Source organism: Arvicanthis niloticus, chromosome 13 (genome assembly GCF_011762505.2).
Source record: "Arvicanthis niloticus isolate mArvNil1 chromosome 13, mArvNil1.pat.X, whole genome shotgun sequence".
Taxonomy (NCBI): domain Eukaryota; kingdom Metazoa; phylum Chordata; class Mammalia; order Rodentia; family Muridae; genus Arvicanthis; species Arvicanthis niloticus.
In genome coordinates, this window is record NC_047670.1 from 75,786,975 (window position 1) to 75,806,995 (window position 20,021).

The 20,021-nt window shown below is 51.2% G+C and overlaps 1 protein-coding gene across 1 annotated transcript; it reads right to left on the reverse strand.

Annotated features, from left to right (window-relative positions):
* Positions 1-7,805: 7,805 nt before the first annotated feature.
* Krt82 (keratin 82) lies at positions 7,806-18,243 on the reverse strand. The gene is made up of 9 exons (XM_034516473.2): positions 17,839-18,243; positions 15,648-15,856; positions 13,379-13,439; positions 12,678-12,773; positions 12,178-12,342; positions 10,541-10,666; positions 9,931-10,151; positions 9,715-9,746; positions 7,806-9,251 (listed from the first exon to the last, which is right to left on the reverse strand). Exons 1-9 carry the CDS (start codon positions 18,241-18,243, stop codon positions 9,016-9,018), a joined length of 1,551 nt encoding a protein of 516 aa, XP_034372364.1. The 3' UTR covers positions 7,806-9,015.
* Between the last annotated feature and the right edge of the window lie 1,778 nt (positions 18,244-20,021).

Consider the following 20,021-nt stretch of genomic DNA (forward strand, 5'->3'; position numbering starts at 1 on the left):
AGCTTGGGTAGTTAGCAGAAACTCCTCACATCTATAACATCCTTCACAATGAACCAATTCAGACACACCTATTCTCATCAGGATGCGGGCTGGAGCAGGCAACCTATAAACATTAAAAACACATAAACACGTAAATATTAAAGTCTTATTTTCCCTATAAGTCTACCGCAATTGCCATTGTGGGGACATTAATTTGCTTTGCTCGTAAATCCAAAGGCTCCCCCTCCCCCCAACTCTAAGTGTGGCTAACCACCAGAGAGTTAGAATGCTAACAGTTCTAGTCAGAGGCTCTGAAGGAATGTGGGTACCCAGAGTTACCTCTCTTAGGCAGGAGAGGCAGTGCATAGGAGATGGTGTATTCACAGCTCCAAGAAACCATGCATATGAAAACTGCCTGATACATCGATTTGGATAAAGTCAATGTTCAGAAGACCCTTAGCAGTGTTATAGCTATCCTTTGGGGTTTAGCTGTTTACACAAGGGCTGGATCTGCAGCCGAGCTCATTGGGGCTACTGTGGACATGTTTCTGACTGGAGACTCTCCAAGGACATTTATTCTTTAGTGTCTACTCTGTCCCATGTACTATGTGTACAGCCACCCACATGACTTGGAGCCCCCTCCCTCAATCCCAGGTGTATCCCAGAGCTGAGTGACAGCCCTACCCTCACAGGTTCCTGGAACCACTCATTTGATTAGGTTTCTTTGATTCTTTGATTTGGTTACAGAAACAAAGAAATAAGAACTAACAAAAAGTCGGCAGAGATCATCACTCTTGGCAATATTGCAGATATGCAGGACTTCACGCTTCTGCTCATGCTTTACATTCTAGTACACAACACAATTTGTCCTTGTTTTGTGGTTGGGGAAACCTGCTTGCTTGGATGTTTAGGATAGATTTCTTATAGGCAGACATTGATCCATGTCTGTATGTATCACATACACACATGGACTGGCTGGGTTTGTGTGTCAACTTGACACAAGCTGGAGTTATCACCGAGAAAGGAGCTTCAGTTGAGGAAATGCCTCCATGAGATCCAGCTGTAAGGCATTTTCTCAATTAGTGATCAAGGGGGGAGAGTCTATTGTGGATGGGGCCATCCCTGGGTTCTATAAGAAAGCAAGCTGAGCAAGCCAGGGGAAGCAAGCCAATAAGTAAACATCCCTCCATGGCCTCTGCATCAGCTCCTGCTTCCTGACCTGCTTGAGTTCCTGTCCTGACTTCCTTTGGTGATGAACAGCAATGTGGAAGTGTAAGCTGAATAAACCCTTTCCTCCCCAGCTTGCTTCTTGGTCATGATGCTTGTACAGGAATAGAAACCCTAAGACACATACACATACATTTACATATGAAGTTATATCAGCGTATCAGTGCTTTTTCTGAGAAGCCTACTCAGGTGAGCACTGTTTGTTCTCTTGTTTGTCTAAAGAGGAAAATGAAATATAAATAACAGGAGAATATTTCTAGTAAAGATCGCCAGTGGACGCTGCTGATGACCTCCCTGGTCTCCTCAGCCCTCACTTCCCTTGACCCAGCAGCAATGCCTAACTCAGTCCACCTTTACCTTCCGAGCATGGACTTCTTCCTGCCTCCAGGCACTGCATCATCCCAACTCCTTCAGTCTTCTTAGCAGCTCCCGTCTCTAGGCTCTACATGCCCAGTGCCCCTGGGTTGGCCTCTGTTTCTCATCTTTGCCCCTTCTCACCGTAATCATACCCTGGTGACATCACACAGATTCAGACTTAAGTATTCTGTCCGTCTGTGAGCACCACTGCATAGTTGCACCTTGGACCGCCCCTGCACTCTGTGTCCTGTGTAAGATCTATTTTATTTTTAATTATGTGTGTGTGTGTGCGTGTGTGTGTGTGTGTGTGTGTGTGTGTGTGTGTGAAGGTATTCAGGTGCCCATGAAGGCCAGAAGACAATGTTGGATTCCTTGGAATTTAAGCTATAATGAGTTTTGAGCTCAATGTAGGCGCTAGGAACGGAACTTGACTCCTCTGGAGGAGCAGTGGGTAATCTTAAACCACTGAGCCATCTCTCCAGATCCCAAAGCATATGTTTTAATCAATAGCTCCTATTTAGATATCAAACAGACACCCCAAACAATACACATCCCAAACTCCCCCTGATTCCTTCTACTGTGTATTTTCCCTTTCCAGCCTCACAGTCTCTGCAACAGCTCCTGTGCTAAGTCTTAGGATCATTCTTGCCTTTGTTTGTTAGGATCACTCTTTGCTCGGTGTTTCCCTCCATCCACCACACACCCATCTTCACAAGACCTGGTCCTCGGGTGCTTCTTGCTACATGCTGCCATGCCAGCTGGAGCCTATCACTTGCTCCTCATTGGGTCTGCTGACTCAGGCTCCTGAGATGTCCCTGGCTTTTGTCTCTGTTCCTTCAGAGCATTCCCAACACCATCAAGGGATCCTTCAAAGGCCTGTTAGAGCACGTCATACCTTTGCTGAGCATCCTCAGAACCAGTGTCTCTCTGTAATGACTCTCAGTACCTTCTCTGACTGCATCTGTTCCCACTGCCCCATTGCCCACTCTGCCCCAGCCACTCCTGCCTGTCCATCACTCAGTCAGGATGGACTCTCCTGCTTCAGACATTTATCACTTCTTACTGCTGGGGCTGCTTAGATTCTAACAGCTTTCAGGTCTTTGCTTTTATTCCACTTTCTCACCTGCTTTTGGGGATCCCTGCCATCCTCCCCTGCTTCCTTCTCTCCTGAGGACTCCTTATCACTCGAGCACTCTCTTGCATGGGGTTGTCTGCAATCATCTGTCTACCCTGGCTGGAGAGCTAGCTCTAGGAAGCAACACTATTGTGTGTCTCCCGAACTGGATGGTGGGAGGGTGTGTAGACATGCTGTTGAATGAATGCACGCATTTCGGGGGTTAAAAGCAGAAAGACAGAGCAGAGAAAGAAGAGTAAGATATTTGGGCATTTGGCTTCACGTGTATTTTAGGAAGAGGATCCCTCAGGCATCAGAGTAGATGGAGGGGTCCCTGGAGATGCCAGGGGCACAGAAATTTGAGAGGTCATAGAATGGATCCAGATCTTTCTCCAGGTTTGGTGGTTGGGATTTGGTTCTGCCTGGTTGGGTAAGAGGGGTCTCCATGTCTCTGAGGCCAGGCAAAGAATCATGGGAGAATGGGAAGGGAACAAGAGAACCCCACTGGAGGTAGAAAGGGGAGGAGCCAGAGGGGTGCAGGAAGGAGAACAGAGAGGGAGGAAGGCTTGACTCAAGGATGAAGTTGGGTAGACTGGATATAATTCCACTTTCACCACCCCGTAGCAGTGTGGTCTGGGTCAGTGTGTTCTGGTGTGAGTAGGTACAGTAATAGAAGTACCTGTCTGCAGAGAAATTAAAAAACCGTAACACTTTCCATTAAAAACCCCACTTTATAACACTACCGCACCCTCTCCAGTGTTAATGGGCAAACATCACCCTGGTACATGGTTTGCCAGTGACCTTCAGGGGCCTGGTTAGCCTGCCTGAGGCTCGTTTTCCTCACGTTTGTTCTCACTGCTGCCCCTCCAGCCCAATCTTCCATCTTCTTCTGAGCAGACCCCTTGGTTCTGTACTGTACCCCACATTCCCACTGCAAGATGCTCATTTTTCCACTAGGCACTCTTGGGCTGTCTTCATCCGGGCTTTCCTTGCATCCTAAGCAGGAAGGGTGGGAGGGAGTGACTGGGGCCAGTCAAGCATATCCCTGTTACCATCAGCACTTTACAGTTCTGAGCCATTATTTTGCTTGATGATGCATAGCACAGTCCTGAGCTGTGTTCTAAGGGGTGGTGGGTGGAGGCGGGGGCTGGGGGAGGAGTCGCCCTGGCAACTCCAGGCTGGAGGTTTTGCTGCTGTGACAGTTTCTCTTGTCAGGAAGCCTGGGTGTAATCCCAGAGATCTGCCTCTCCTCAGTGGTGTGACTGAGTCTCCATTGCTGGGTCATCATGATACTATCTGGGGCACGGGGAGGAGGGAGACCTTCTGAGTGGGAGGGGAGGGGAACCCCCTCCTAGCTAGCCAGGGAAGGTCCAGGAAGCCTGGGTAAGCCTGGCTGGGCATGTGGGGTGTGTGTGGGAAGGACAGGAGGGGAAGCCCAGGAGCTGAGGAGGCTTTGCTGAGCTCCTCCTTCCGCCTGGTTTGTGCTGAGCTTCTCGTGTTGAGACCTGCTTCTGCCTGGAAAGCAAGTTCTGAAGTGTCCCCTCCGAAGTGGCTGGGTGGGTGGGTCAGAGGCGGAAGCCACCATTGTCCAGAACCTTCCTGTCTGTGCCTTTTCAGACTAAGGGTCCAAAGGTTTCCTTAGAGGAGGTAAACTGGTCTACTTTTATTGGGGGCAACACCTACTACCTAACAAACGATGAGTTTTTCTGGCGGGATTCAAATTCCTTGCCTACCCCCCTTAACCAGCCAGAGTGAAAATGTTGCTCTTGGCAGTATGTGGCTCAGATTGATTCCACGGAGCTGCACCATGCTCTCCTGGTGTGTGTGTTGACTGCAATCATGCCAGCAGGGCAGCATCTTCCTGCCCTTTGGTTCTGATGACCCAGCTTCCCTTCCTCTGCTCAGTGTCCTCCCCTTCCTAACCCTCCCTTTTGCTTCTCACCCCTCTTCCCCCTCCTCTTCCCCTCCTTTTCCTTCTCTTCTTCTCCCTCACCCCTGCCCCACTCTATACTGGGATTGAACACAGGGCCTTATGCATGTTAGGCAACTCACTGGTCTACCACTGAGCTATATTCCCACCCCTCATCTCCTACTAAGTCGCCCAGGCTGGCTTAGAACTATCTGTGCTCCATGCGGGCCTTGAATGTACAATTGTTAGCCCCCAGAATTACAGTGCCATTTTTGAAACCATTGTCCTAACCTAAGCTGCAGGGGTTTTTTGTTTGTTTTGTTTTGTTTTTTGAGTGCTTGGTAACCCTAGCTGGAAAGAGGCCGAAGAAAGTGAGCCTGGGACCACTGAGGTGACTGGATGAGGAAAGGCCACTGGGAAGCACAGGAGTAGAGGATTCTAGGGACAAACTCTGGGACAGAAAGCACTTGACAGTCAGGACAGGGAGAGGCACGTGGGCTTGTGAGACACCTGGGAAGGCAGACACAGGGATACAGTGCTCACTTCCAGCTCCTCCCACCCTCCTTACAGCTCTGCTAATTGTTCCCCAGCTGTCTTTACTGGGGCCCTCAGTGAGGATCAATGATTAGATTCAGGCCACCCACCAGCTAGGCAATTCCTCCTGTCCCCTGGCACCCAGTGGGGCTCCACAGAGGGAGGTGTTTTTGAGAAGAGTGGGATGAGAATCAGCAGGTCACCACCAGGAGGCACTTTCTGCCTGCTGTGAATCACCTCCCACACTGTGGAAGGGAAGATGCAGCACTGCAAGGCGACACAACCTGAAGATGTGTGGAGCCCCTGATATGTAATCAGGCCTGAGCTGGGGTGTAGCACTTGCTTGGGGACCTCCACCTCTTAGCAAACACTCTTAGGAGCCCCACTGACATGGAAAAAAGTCTCACAGGGGCTGGTTGCTGACTCCAAGCCAGAGTATTCCTGTTTCCAGAGCCCTGGAGGGAGCTTGGCAGGCACAGGGGCAGGTAGAGATGGAGGCTCTCCCTCACTATACCCCTGCCAGCTGCTATGACTCCCAGTAAGGGCCTCTCTCTCCCCACAGTCCTGCAGACCTTTGAGGTTCAGGCTTGTCTGCTGCTTGCTGCTCTTCCTGGGGGAAACTTCCTGCTGACTCTGAGTTCTGTCGGTGCCCTGCCCCCCCCCCAGCCCTGCCCCCACAACCCTGCCACATTTCTGTCAGAGACAACTGGCTATAATCAATGCTTCAGTTCTGTACTCCCATTAAGCTGCTCTTAAAGGCCCCAGAATACAATGCGCTGCTCCACACGACATGCTTATTTAAGGGAACTTGGTAAAGTTTCCATCTGTTCACTGATGTTTGCAGCTGCCATTATTTCCCTGGCGGCTCCCAGCTTCCTCTCTGTCTGGCCCTAAGGAGTTACCCTTCACCTTTTATGCTTCAAGGATTGCCCATGTTGTAGCACTCATTAGCATCCTATTTCTTCTCAGGAATAAAGTAACATTTCACTGTCTGGCTGAGCCATATCATTTTGCTCATCTGCCGATGGATATCTGAGTTGTTTCCAAGTCTTAGTTATTATAAACAATGTAGCAGCTTTTTGTGTGTGGAAACAGATGTTCATTTCTCTTGGGTATGTATCTAGGAGTGGACTGGCTAGGTAACTCTATGTGTAACATTTTTGGAAACTAACAGTTGCTTCTCCACTGTGATTGTGCCAGTTAGCATCCTGTCACAGGTGTTAGCAATCAGGTATTTCCATCAGCCTAACTTTAGGGACCTGGCATCAGATTACATCATCACCTGACACCTCTAAGTACTTCAGGTGTTAACAGGTGTGGTTCATAAAAGATCCTGGTCACCCCAGATCTTCCCCCCAACCTTGCTCCCTTCCTCTGTCTGTCTGTCTCTTTAATGTCCTCACTCCGAGGCAGCTGTTTGCTCTCCTCCCTCCCCCAATAAACCTTTTACACTAGATCTGTTGAGTGGCATAATTTCTTAGTGGAACACCTTGGCACAGGTCTGCCAAAGGTACCCCATAGTCTTGCCTCTCTATGCTCTCTAAGGGCCCTTAGTATTGTTACTTACAGGGAGGGACGTCTCCTTCACCTCTGTACTATTAGCACCTGGTAGCCTCACTCAGGCAGATACTTAATATCTGTTGTTGGCTGGGTGTGGTGGCACATGCCTTTAATTCCAGCTCTCAGGAAGCAGAGGCAGGAGGATCTCTCTGAGTTTGAGGCTATCCTGGTTTACACAGCAAGTTCCAGGATAGCCAAGACTTCATAGAAAGACCCGATCTCAAAAGTAAAACAAAGCAAAAATAGATTGGCTTAACAAAAAATGGATGAGAGAACTCCTTTAAACAAGCTGCCCAGAATCTGCAGCTCCGGGCTTCTCATCACACTCTGCTCTTGGGTCTCTGCGAGCCTCTCTAACTGGCTTTCAGCACAGTCACTAGCTTGTTTTGAATATTATCTATGGTTACACAGTTTGGACTAGAATTCTTGGAGATTAACAGGGCCTGTTTCTCATCTCAGGGCCTCTAGCTCAGGGCTCTGCACAGGATGGAGGCTCTGAATGTGGTGGTAGGAAGGAGGAGGCTGGTTCTGACTCCAGCAGGGGCCACCACAAGGGACAGAAAGCTCTCAAGGAAGGGTGAACTCTGAGGTAAATGCTGCCAGTAGAGAGGGATGTAGGGCCTCATGAAGGGTGGGAGTGCTGGCCTCCAGGTTTGTCTCCGAGTCCTTAGGCTTCTTAAATGAGGAGAGGTTAGGGGAATGTCATGATCTTCCTCCCAGGCCAGATGCTACTCATTTCCAAAGCTTTCCCCAAGTGGGAGCTCTCAGGCCATGGGGATGAGTGGTGGAGATGGGAGATGCTACGTCTTGACATAGCATGATGGAGTCATATGGGTCACCTCTAGATGTGTGTGTGTCCATGGAATGGAGAGGCTGTGCATAACACGTGCTGTTCATAACATGGAGAGGTTCTTGCACATGTGTGATGTGCAGGTTTTCAGTATGAATTGTACAGCGTCATGTCTACTCCATTGGCCACTCACACATCACGTATGTGAGGTTTTCTCATGAGTGTAACTCCTTCATTTCTGTCCCTAGACTGAAGTCCTTAACGGCTCCTTGTGAGTTCCCTTACCTTTATCACAACCCTACACCAATCAGGGTGAGACATTTTGGTTTCTAGAGTGTGAACAGAGTCAGTTTATTGGAAACAGGCAGCTCAGAGACTCTTCAGAGAGAACCTGAACTCCAGGCAGACAGGATTTGTATGTCAGCCTAGCATCTCTTCCCTCTCTCAGATCCTAATCGAGCCTCCAAGTGACTGGGGCAGCCCCACACCACTGTATGGGTGAACTGCTCCTATCTGACCCAAGCCTCAAAGCTAGAGGGGACTAAATGAGAGGGGGGCAGGAAGCAGTGGCTATGTACAGAGGTAGGTGGGGTTGGGGCTAAGGCAGTAGGCGGAGCTGGAGCTAAGGCAGTAGGCGGAGCTGGAGCTAAGGCAGTAGGCGGGGCTGGAGCTAAGGCAGTAGGCGGGGCTGGGGCTAAGGCAGTAGGCGGGGCTGGGGCTAAGGCAGTAGGCGGGGCTGGGGCTAAGGCATAGTAACCAAGACTGGCTCTTCACCGTCTGAGCAGCAACCATGCCATGAACCATTACCTTCATTTTAGGCACGTCTCGCCATCAGTTGCCAATGAGCGCTGTATTTTACTTTGAGCTCAACACACTACCCAACACCTTAGAGTCTGGATGCTCAGGAGGCACAGTGCCCAGTGACCCTGAAGCTCTGATTGTAGACTTTGGTTTTGAGATTCAGAATGTGAATGGGGAGTCCTTTTGTTTTTGTTTGTTTGTTTGTTTTATAATACCGCATGCCTCAGGTGGGTGCTATGAGTTCAATTTTCTTAGGTATTTGAGAACCAGAGGGAGAGGAGATGGGAAGACTTGGGTATGGAGTAGAAAGGACAGGGCTGGCATGAGGAAAGTGGTATGGAACCTTTTACAAAGTAAAATTATAGTGTGTCCATCTGGTCATCTCTCCTGGAGAGAAGTGGATTAGATTATAGCCACTCTCTTGACCATATTAGAGTTGACTTGATACCCCAGGTGACAAAGACAATAAAGCCCCCTTCTCTGTGTCCCCACATACTCTGTGTCCAGCTTGGGATCTGCATCTAGGTATGTGAAGCGTGGCTTTGAAGATGTGAGCAGGGCTGGGAGTATCTCAGTTCCCAGGAGTATCCTAGGGTAGAGCGGGAGTTGAGAGTAGCTCAGTTCCCAGGAGTATCCTAGGGCAATGTGTAGTTGGTGTGAGAAGAGAGAGTTTTGGAATAGTCTGGTCTTCGGCCCTGTAGAGGTATGATATCTAGGATTTTCAGAATCTGAGTAGCGCTAACACTAGCGGCTGCATGAATTGCTACCCGCCCCCATCTTCATGCTGGAGCTCCGCCCACTTCCACAGCCCAGGAGCCCTTGGGGCTCACAGGGAATGTAGAGTTCACCAGTGCCCACCACGCTGCAACTCCCACTGTTCCTCAGGACACCTGTGGTCCCAGTGCAGTATTCGGACCTCAGCATGGGCGTGCCCACCACACAGGGCTCGTAGAGAACGGCACCTTTGGAGCTGCTGACAGCTGTGAAGACAGACAGGAAAGCATGCTCAGTGTCCCACATGGAACATCGCCTACCCTGGGCCATCCCAGTCTCTGAACCTCCCAGTACTTCTACCTGCCCCCAAGGACCCATCTACCCCCTCTAATTTTACCCAATGCTTGGAAGCACCCCATATATTTACTTCCTCTTTCCCTGGAGCCTGGGTGAAGCTGGGACTAATGTATGACCCCTCTCAGACTCTTCTTGCCTTGTACCTCTCTCCTGACCCTGCTGCTAACAGCAAAGCATCCTTTGTTCAGGTGGTGGCTTGGGTAGGCAGCCCTCCTGGATTTTCTCCACCCTCACAGGAAGTATGGCAGACAAGCTCATCCCACGGGGATATGAGAGACTCCAGAGGGCTGGGTGGAATGTGGTGGGTTTCCACATGGGAATTCTACCAAAACCCCAGACCCAGAGTCCAGGATTCATGACTCAGCTACTTACAGATATTCACAGGCCCGATGCCTTCACACAACCTAGAGAAAGAAGGGAAAAGAGGTCAGGCTCCTGCCTCGAAGGGAGCCCTGCTTTCTGCCCTCACTGTGTTAAGGAGGAGGGACGGCAGACTGTGCTTTGCTTCCCTAGACTGTGGGATGCTGACAGCAGCAGCTGACCTAGGAAGGCAGGAAAACAACCGCCCTGGTGCCTGTCTGTGCTCACCTGTGCTCCTCGCCCTCCAGCAGGCGCCTGTAGGTGGCGATCTCGATGTCCAGCCCCAGCTTGGAGTTCATCACCTCCTGATACTCCTTGAGCAGGCAGGCCATGTCCTGCTTGGCCTTCTGCAGGGCCTCCTCCAGCCCTGCCAGCTTGCACTTGGCGTCAGTGAGAGCAGCCTCCCCCTGCTGCTCTGCCTGGGCAATGGCTCCCTCGAGTTTGCATCGCTGGGGAGAGGGCACAGGAAGGTGTTACTGGGACTAGAAACACAGAGGAACAGAGATGGAGTTGTGGCTGATAAATAGATGGCAATGCCTGGCTGGTTCTCACAAGCCTAGGATAATTTAGTGGAACTAATTTTATAAGCAACTTAGTCATGTTGAACGTCAGGACCGCAGGGTGAGAGACTGACTCTGATCCTCTGCCTCGCTATGTCTTTGACAGCGGGGAACCTGACATTGTGGGGCTGCTCATGCAGCTGGTGGGCAGCTTGCTTCCTGTGAGACGAGGTGGCCCGGGCTTGTCTCTTCCTCACTGACAAGGTTTGTTGTGCCCTGCATGGCTCAGCAGGAAAGTGGAGCTCTGGTGGACCCTCCTAACCACTTCGGGACCTCACCTGGCCTTTGACTGTCTCGATGTCCTGCTGCAGCCGCTGGATTAGCTTGTTCATTTCCAGGATCTCATTCTTGCGGTTGCGTAGGTTGTCACAGTGGTTCCCAGCTGTCAACCTCAGCTCCTCATACTGCCGGGACAGAAAGACGAGACCTTGGCCCTTCACCATGGCATCTCTTGTCTCTTTCCTCATTGTCCCCAGCCTCTTGCCCATCAGCTTCCTAGCTTAGATGCTCCATGTCAGTGCTCCATGACCATACTTGTTCCACAACCCATTCCTTTTTCGGTTCTCATCAATGCCAGGGGCCTTGTGTGGCTGCTCCTTATTCCTATGTCATGCAGTCCCAATCTCTGATTCCTATGCTCCTAGATTCCTCCGTTTGTATCTGCTCCCTTCTCTGCCCCACAGCCTTAGCTCTCCTGAGGGCTATTTCCATTTTCCACGTCCTGTGGTCTTTAGAAGAATTGTATGTTTAACCTGGGATTGGACAGTCAAAACCAAAACAGTATGCTGTCTTGCTTTGGCTGACTTCAAAAACAATAAGCAAGCAAACAAACAATCAGAAATCAGATTCAAAGTGGAAAAAAATTAAGTTAGCTGCCCTTCCCCTGCTCTATGCTTATCATGTGTTCTTTAAGAGTAGGTCAAATGTCAATGTCCCTATTTGTCCAGTGTCCATGTGCTGCCCTTCCTGTTACTGTGGAAACCCTCTGCTTGTCCTTGGAAACTGCTGAGTGGTCTCATGGACGTGGGTATAGCTGGACCAGTGGCTTTCCTGATGGGACCATAGACTCCTTCCAACAGGGACATTCTACCCTCACCATCTTCTGCTGTCCTATTTAAAGCCCCACTCCACAGCACCTCTGTGGGTCCTCCTCCCTCATCCTCTTCATGGCGATGCTGTGTGTCATCACATGACACCCCTCCCTGGAGCTGGTACCCTGTCATGTTTATTGCCTGCCCTTGGCTCTGTTTCCAAGAAAGAAAATGGTAGGAAGGCAAGCTTTCTGCCTACCCCTGTCCCTGCTGCATCTACAGCTCCATGCTCTGTGCTCTGCATGTGAGAGATGCTCAACGAACAGTTGCTGAGCCTGGGAGCCAAGGGATGAGCGCATGTACACTACATTACACAGACAAGCCATTGAGGCTGAGATGACATGACTTGTTAGATACAGCTGCCCCAGGCTCCCCTTGCTCTCCCAGCAAGCCCCTAATTACTAAGTCTGGAGCACCCTTAATCACTGTTTCTGCTCCAGCACCAGTAACACCCAAGCCAGCAGCCTCCACCTACACTGTGAAGCTCAGAACCCTCTTTGCCACCAATACCAATTATACTGATTGCATGCTGCTTAGAGGGCCACTCTAGTGAGTCTATGGATAAACAGAGCTGGGGACCTGGTGACAGGGCTGGCCTGTGTGTGGGGTCCTTCTGCTGTGCAGAGACCTGACCTGGCAGAAACAGCAGAGCTGACGTTTCTGTGAGTTCCTTGGTGCCGTGGGGTGGCCCAGACATGTTAAGTCTTTAGTTATTTTGGGGGCAGAGAGCACAGAGACCCTGTCTTCTGATTCTCCCTGCTCTCCACCCTTGCTCCCTCCTCTGCTTTGATGTTTCTCCCAGACCCTCTGCACCCCAGTTTTACCCGGCACTGATACCAGGCCTCTGCTTCTGCTTTGCTGCGGCTGGCGATGTCGTCATATTGGGCCTTGATCTCGGCTATGATGCCATCCACATCCAGGTCCCGGCTGTTGTCCATCTTCACGATGACTGAAGTCTCTGAGATCTGAGATTGCAGCAGGCTGATCTCCTGAGGAGGTCACGCAGGAGTGAGCACCGAGCAGCCATGAGAGGAACCCACTCAAATGTCCTACTACTTACAGTTCCTGCTCTTCCCAGCCTATAGTCCCCAGCCTGTTCCTTGTTCCTTATCCCCCTTGTCTTGTCTTTGCCCTTTATCCCTATGGGGACCCAGAACTTCTCTAGGGGAGACCTGACAACCATCTATCTGGATGACTTTGGGGAGTCTCACTCCCTGAGTTCACATGAGATGTCCTTCTAGTCTTTCCTGGGCCCTCCTGTCCACCCATGTCCCTCTGGAATTTGCCTGACAGATCACCCAGAAGACCTCATGGCCGTGAATACCTCCTCAAACAGGGCTTTCAGGAACTCAATCTCGTGTTCTAGAGCCTCCAGGTTGGTTTCCAGGTCAGCCTTCACCAGGAAGGCCGTGTCCACGTCCTGTAACACAGTGACAGACTGTGACCTGGATCAGGGGATGCAGAGCCACGCCCAACACTAGCGAAGCACTTCCTGGGCAAGTTCATGGCAGGGATGGTTGTGGGCTCAGGGCTCTTCTCTGAGCTCAGGTGGAGGCAAAGGGAGATGGGGTCAAAAAGGGGGAAAGGCCGGGCCTGAGCCCCATGGGGAGGATGCAGAAGGGGAGGTGCTAGAGGATCCCCACAGCTCCTGTGCAGGGGAGCTTGGAACCACACAGTTCCCAGCTGAGGAACTGGATGATTATTTCTGTGCCTGGGGTTAAATTGGCGATTGTTTTGTTTCTCACTTGGCATTAGCCACAGGGGCAGGCAGTTGCTTGGGCGGTTAGATTCATAGCCATTCCCCAGCTCAGATCCCATGTAAGGTGGTGGAAGGACGTGTGGAGATCAGGCCAACCCCTATTGCTAGGCAGGGTGGAGCTGAAGGGGGTGTCAGGCATTCTTTTCCAGGGTCAACACAAGAGACCAAGGGAGAGGAACCTATTTGTGGAAGTGGTCTTAGGACACGGGCGGCTACACCCATAGGGCTGGTATCTGGATTCTTCCCTTCATTATGTGTCACCTCACCTTCTTCAGGGTGACAAACTCATTCTCAGCACAGGGACGCAGGGACAGTTCCTCTTCATACCTATGGGGAGAAGACCATCGTTTTGGTTAAGACGTGGAGTTTGGAAGAGTCCTCTCAGTGCATGGGTGCACTGTGCCCGTGGGCTCATGCTCCAGCCTTCTCTCCAGACCCTTATGGCTCTTCCCCTCTGGAGACAGACTCTTGTCAACACCTCAGTTACCTTTCAACCTGCCCCTTCTCACCACCAGTAGCCTGCTTCCATGATGACTCACGCCCTAGGATCCACAATACTACCTCATTCTCCTGCTGCGGGGGAAGCCTCCTCATCTCATCATTTCCTTTGGAAATGAGAGTAAGGTCATGCTCCTAGCAGGTCATCTTTCCCAAGCTGATCTGAGGTGGCTGTAGTCCCAGGTAGATTCCCAGCTGACCCTGTGCCTCTTCCTTGCCTGCAGGGTATGTCTGGCCCCCACCTGAAGCCCTGCGGTAGAGGTAGCAATTACCTACTTACCAAAGCACAGAAACAGCCCAGATGCACCCCTCCCACTTCCTGGGGGCTCCTCGGCCCACACACTGTACCCGAATGGAAATGGGAATCAGGGTTCAGTCTAGCTACAGATACTGTTTGACGAGAAGAGGCAGCGCACGGAACCAGCCCTGTGCTCCTAGTGCCCACCTTTCTTTGGTCCAGCAAAGCTCTGCCTAACTTTGACAAGGATGTCTGAAGCCACTGTCTAAATTCAAATCCCCACTTTGTCACACACTAGACACAACCAAACTGGGTGGGCAATAGCTTTTCACAGGGATATTCCCAGTAGAATGAGGGCAACCCAGGACTGCCTCAAAGGGCTCTGATGAGTTCATTGACACCCATGCTGCCCTCTGACAATGTGCTGGCTGGGACAAGTGTTGTGCAAGAGTTGGTTGCACTGTGCCAGAAGGACCTCATATTTAAAACCCAAAGATCTCATTTTGAGCTGTGAACCAGTCTAAACTTGACTTGCTATGTACTTCTCAAGGAAGTCATGGCCCCTGAGCCTGGCCTCTGCTCACTCCCACAACCTGCCCATCAGTTACCTGCTCCCCCTCACTCCCTCCATTTTTTCAAGTCTACTGTGGCCCTCAATTAATAGATAAAAAAAGTTAAAAGAATTTTTGAGACAGAGTCTTACTCTGTATCCTTTGAACTTACTACATATCTCAGGATAGCCCAGAACTCACAATCCTCCTGTCTCAACCTTCTGGGTTCGGGTATTACAAGATATGTACCACTACACCAGGCTTTGGGTATCTTTTAGAAGAAGAAGAAGTCTACTGGAATAAAAATTATCTATTAAGGTCATGGTCCAAACAGTCCAAACATGTCCCATGTCCCTGCCCCTTGTCTCTTCTCCTGTGGGTCTTCTTGGTACCTCGTTACATATAAGTATAAAGGGTTTTGGTGCTGTGGGTTAGAGGTGGGACACTACATTCTAGCACAGTACCTGTCACCAAGAAGGCCAGCGGTTGGCACTTAACAGTCATGTCTCCAACACGGCTCCACACTACTGACACGCTCCTCGTCCCATCTTCTTGTACCATTTCTCCTCAATGGAAATGTGTATCTCCCATCTCACGCCCTATACATTTCCATGAGGCTCTGAGGAGACAGCTCCCACCCCCAGAATCCTCCAGGTGACAAGTTCTCTGCCCCCTCCCCCACAAGCTGGAAATCTTCGTTTCATTAACATTGAGTGGCAGGCTCAGGGCCCGTCCTCTGGAGAGTGGGTGAGATGGGATGGACAACAGATACCCATGGTCCCTCTAGGGGACGACTGGGAAGACAGGATGGGAGCTGTGACATCCGGATGGGGATGAGGGGGATCCTGAGAGGAGGCTCATCAAGTGGAGGAAAAAGGAGCCACAGAATCATGGCGGAAATAACACTGGGGATGGTCAGGAGACTAGGGTATAGTTCTTGGTGTGTAAAGGGTTTGGCAAAATGGAATCCCAACTAGGGGTGTAGCTGGAACAGAGACTTGGGGCTCCATGAGTGGCAAGAGAGAGAACTTTTTCAGCAAAGCCCCCATTCAAGCAGGGTGGAAGGAAGGGAGATGGGGCAAGGACACACTTCAGGACTTCCATCGTGGGTGATAATAATGGATGCTCTGAACTACATAATTGTTTTGCTGTCGAGTTCCCTACTTTGATGAGGACACTGGGGTCTGAGTTGTCTCTGCAGCTTGCTTGCTCTAGTCCCTTTGCAGGGTGAAGGAAGAGGCCACTTACTTTTTCTTATAACCCTCCAGTGCATCCTGGAGGCTGCAGAGCTCAGCCTCCAGTCTGCTGTGGTCTCCGGACACACAGTCCAGCTGTCGTCGCAGGGCGCAGATGTAGCCCTCAAAGAGCGGCTCCATGTTGCTCTGGCAGCTTCTCTGCTGCTGCATAAAGTTCCACTTGGTCTCCAGAAGCTTGTTTTTCTGTTCCAGGAACCGAACCTGCCCCAAGAATGGGTGTCACTGTATAGAAAGGACCCGGAGGCCATCAACAGGTCTCTGCAGAGACTGATACCCAAAGAGATGTATCTTTGTGTCTCCTTGGCCTTAGGGACCTTAAAGGACTCTCATCTTACCCCTCAGTGGTCCATATTGGGGTGGAAAGACTGCTGTATCAAACGCATGGGCAGTCCACATGCAGCTTTCTGGCTGGCCACTTGGAAGCCCCATGACCCGGACCATGCCTGCTCCCCTGTGAGCCTCTCTTTGCCATAAGCACACCCACACACGAGTGCCTGGGTCCAAGGGCACAGGTCAGGTCAGGTCAAGGGTTGTGCCCTAGCTCTGCTGACTCTGTCTCTGCTGCTCCACTTTCCGTGGCAGCATCTGAAGGAAGCGGACTCCCAGTGGTGAGCTGTGCTCCACCTCTTGCATTTCTGTGGGTTGGATTCATGATTGGAAGCAGCTGCATGAGTTGATCTGGTCACCTGTGTGCCAGTCACTGGCACACAGAGCATAGTATGGGCTTTGCTATGGGGTTCTCATAGAGGGTCTCTTAAGATAGGTGCCGAAAGGATGTTCCTCTAACTGTGGTCAACAGTTATACCAGCAGCCTTAACAGAAGCTCATGGCTGAGGTTCCCCTCATGAGGTGTTTATAGCCAGAACATAGCAGACTTTAAAAGTAAAGCAGTGTTGATGGAACAGTTCCTTTCATTTGTGTGTGTGTGTGTGTGTGTGTGTGTGTAGACTAGAGGTCAGTTTTAAATGTTGTTCCCAAGGACACATGTGGAAGTCAGAGGACAACTTGGGGCAGTCAGTTCTCTCCTTCCACGACGTGGCCTCTGGGGATCTAGCTCAGGTTGTCAGGCTTGGCAGCAACTGACTTTAGCCTTTTATCCAGCTACTAGCCTGTGTTGTTTTTTTTTTTTTTGGGGGGGGGAGTGGGGGTTGTACAGGGTCTTATGTATTTCAGACTGGCTGTATACTCACTATGTAGCTGGGGATGGCCTTGAACTCTGTTCCTTTTACCTCTCCCTCCCATGTGTTGCAGGCATGTACCACCATGGCCTGGCACCACAGACACGTTTGTATAGATTACCTCCTTTGAGTATCCCACTGTATCATCTGTCCATCCCCAAGCCAGGCAGCAAAATCCCTGGGGCTGAGCTGTGAGCAGCTTCCATAGAGACTCAGGGTAAGAGGAGTGGGCTCTACCAGGACTCAGGGCTTCTGACTTTGGCTCAGGGATGTTTGCCCTAATCTTTGGAGTTTCCAGCAACAACAGGCTAATGCTTGGCATGGATTCTGAGTCTCCAGGGTGTAGAGACAAACCCAGGGAATTAGGGATGACAGGCAGCTCAGTGCTACTTAAAGGTAGCATGTCACTCAGCCTTGTAGCTTCCCAAAGCTTTGGTTTGGGGGCTGCCAAGTGCAAAACTTGCATGACAGCCACCTTGTGCTCTGAACTCTGCTCCACTTTTGCCTCACCCCAGGCCTAAACAGATGGAAAATTTGGGGTTCATGGTGTTTATGATCTCTGCCTTCAGACCTAAGAGTCTTGGAACAGCCCAGGTACACAGTTTTATTCCTCAAGGGGAAGGCTGTTAGCTGCAGCCTTTGCCATCCCTTTCATATTACTTTGGAAGTCTTTCTGACAGTCTGCTCTCCGACAACCTTGATAATTTAGTCAGATGACATCCCGAGAAAGGCCATATTCTTTAAAAAAAAATGAAGAGTGTAGAAGGGCTTGGATTGGGTGTGGTTATGTGCACCCGTAATCCAAGCACTGGGACAGAGGCTGGAGGAGCGCTGCAAGTTTCAAGCTAGTCTGAACTGGGAAGCAGGTATTTTCAGTGACAACCGGTCATGGAATGCTCCAGAGGCCCATGGACAAATGCCTCTTCCTGTGCTGCCCAAGACAGAACAGATCCGGGATGCTCTCCGCGGCAGCTCTCTCCCCACCCCTACCCTGGCTGCCCTTACCTTGTTGATGAAGGATGCGAATCGGTTATTCAGGCACTTGATCTGCTCCTTCTCATCTCTCTTCACCTTTTGCACCGTTGGGTCAATCTCCAGCTCCAGGGGGACCAGCAGACTTTCATTGATGGTGACAGGGGTGATGCAGGCGGGAGATCCGCAGACGGCTCCCGCCCGATACCCGAAGCCCGGCATGCCGCATCTGGAGGCCACACGGGGCCTCCCGAAGCCCACGTTGCATAGGCTCCGAGAGCCAAGGCAGCCCAGGGATCGGAGACCCCCGCCAACCCCGGGCCGACAGGACCCCTTGCTCACTTCATAGTGGGTGACCATCCGGGGCATGATGGCCGAGCATGAGCTGAAACTCCGGTTGCTACATCTGGAGCTCAACTGGAAATTTCGGCATGACATGGCTGGGGAGGCAGAGGTGGATCCCTGGAGAGGAAGGAGAACGGGCCAGAACTGATCGAACCGTGGCTCAGCTTTTCCCTTTTTATTTGGTGGAGGCTGGGGGACTGGACTGGTCCAAACCCCTAATCACCACTAAATCAGGTTTATGAGCTTGGGGTATTGGCAGCTGCTAGGTACAGGGTGCAAATTAGGGCAGCAAAGAGCAGGGCAGAGCCAGCGGTCAATGCCGGGAGGGGGGTCCCATAAAAGTCCGTTTGTCCTCCTTCCTTGTTTATGGAAATGATGAAAGGGGCCAACCAGGCATTTATGGATGCTGTGTCCAGTGCTTCAGCCTCCAGGAGAGGAGAGTGGGACTTTGCATTGCTCATCGAAGGGGATTTCCCCGAGATGGAGGCAGGACAGAGATTTTAAAGACTCTGTTTACGACAGGGCTGTATCAGTGTCCTTCTATAGATACCTCACTACTCCACGGGCTTCCAGACACTCTTAGACATACCCATGGAGGAAGAAGCTCCCCATGGTTTACCACACCTTGTCCCTGCACCGGAAGCCCTCATGCTCCTGCACAGCTGGGTCACAGGGTCTTCCAGGCACAGATACTGGATTCATAGCACTCATCAAGACAGTCCCCTACTTGGGGAAGGGAGATAGAGCATGAGGAGAGGAGACAGGAGGAGAGGGAGGAGAGGGAGGAGAGGGAGAGGGAGAGGGAGAGGGAGAGGGAGAGGGAGAGGGAGAGGGAGAGGGAGAGGGAGAGGGAGAGGGAGAGGGAGAGGGAGAGGGAGAGGGAGAGGGAGAGGGAGAGGGAGAGGGAGAGGGAGAGGGAGAGGGAGAGGGGAGGGGAGCAGAGAGTTGGGGAGGGGACAGGAGAGGAGAGGGGAGGGAAAGGGAGGGGAAAGAAGAGAGAGGAATGGAGATGAAAGGGGAGGGAAGGGGAGGGGAGAGGGGAGGAATGGAGAAGAGAGGAGGGGAAATGACACCATCTCCTACACTTTGTGCCCCTGCAAGCATGACAGTGTGAAGTCTGCTCTGTCATCAGCACCACCCAGCCTCCCCTCTCCCCCTCAGATGGTGATGAAGCCTGCTCCAGCCTGGGGGTGTCTATGGGGACAGCATTGTCCTTGCAAATATTCCAGATGGACCCAAGCTTTTTTCTTAGCACAAGATGCTCAAAGCCCCCTCAACCTTTTACTCCCCTTTCTACCCAACTGATGGGCCAAAAGGTTTTCCCCTTTCAAACCCATAGTATGGATGTGTTGATTAGGGCTTTACTACAACCCAAGAGCACCCTGGGCCTTTTGTATCTGTAATCTCATGAAGTAAGGAGTCTAATGTGGGGCTGGTGGCAACAAGGCTGGGATTGGACCCCGTTCTGTCTGCTCTTATGTACTCTGTATTTTCAGAGGACGAAGCCTGGGTCCAGAGCCTGTGTCTCTTGTCTTGCCACCTGCACATCAGCAGACTGGAATGTAAAACTGTCTTGGGCTTTGGGAATTCTTGTCTAATTGGGCCATTTCATGCTGTCCTCTTAGCTTTGGGTCTGAGAGCAAAGGGTGTAATTAGAGGTCAGGTTGGGGGCAGATGGCAGAGTGGGCTGGGGTATTAGGAGGTGGAGCTGGGAGTAATAGGGCCCAGGAAGTGGTGTGAAGAATAGTGGTAATGCTACAGGGATGGGTAATGGGCTGAGCCACGAGGAATTGTTAAGCCACGTGGATGTCACAAAGCTACCACCCTCCTCCCTCTGTCTCCAGGACGGCTCAGGGCAGAGGGCAGAGTCC

Bases quoted from the DNA above. Each gene is read 5' to 3' on its own strand.
- Krt82 (XM_034516473.2), bottom strand. From the start codon at position 18,243: ATGTCATGCCGAAATTTCCAGTTGAGCTCCAGATGTAGCAACCGGAGT. The intron at 10,152-10,540 runs GTGAGGTCCCGA...CCCTCTCCCCAG, and splicing joins TCGAGACAGTCAAAGGCCAG to CGATGCAAACTCGAGGGAGC. The intron at 9,747-9,930 runs GTGAGCACAGAC...TTCTTTCTCTAG, and splicing joins CTGGAGGGCGAGGAGCACAG to GTTGTGTGAAGGCATCGGGC.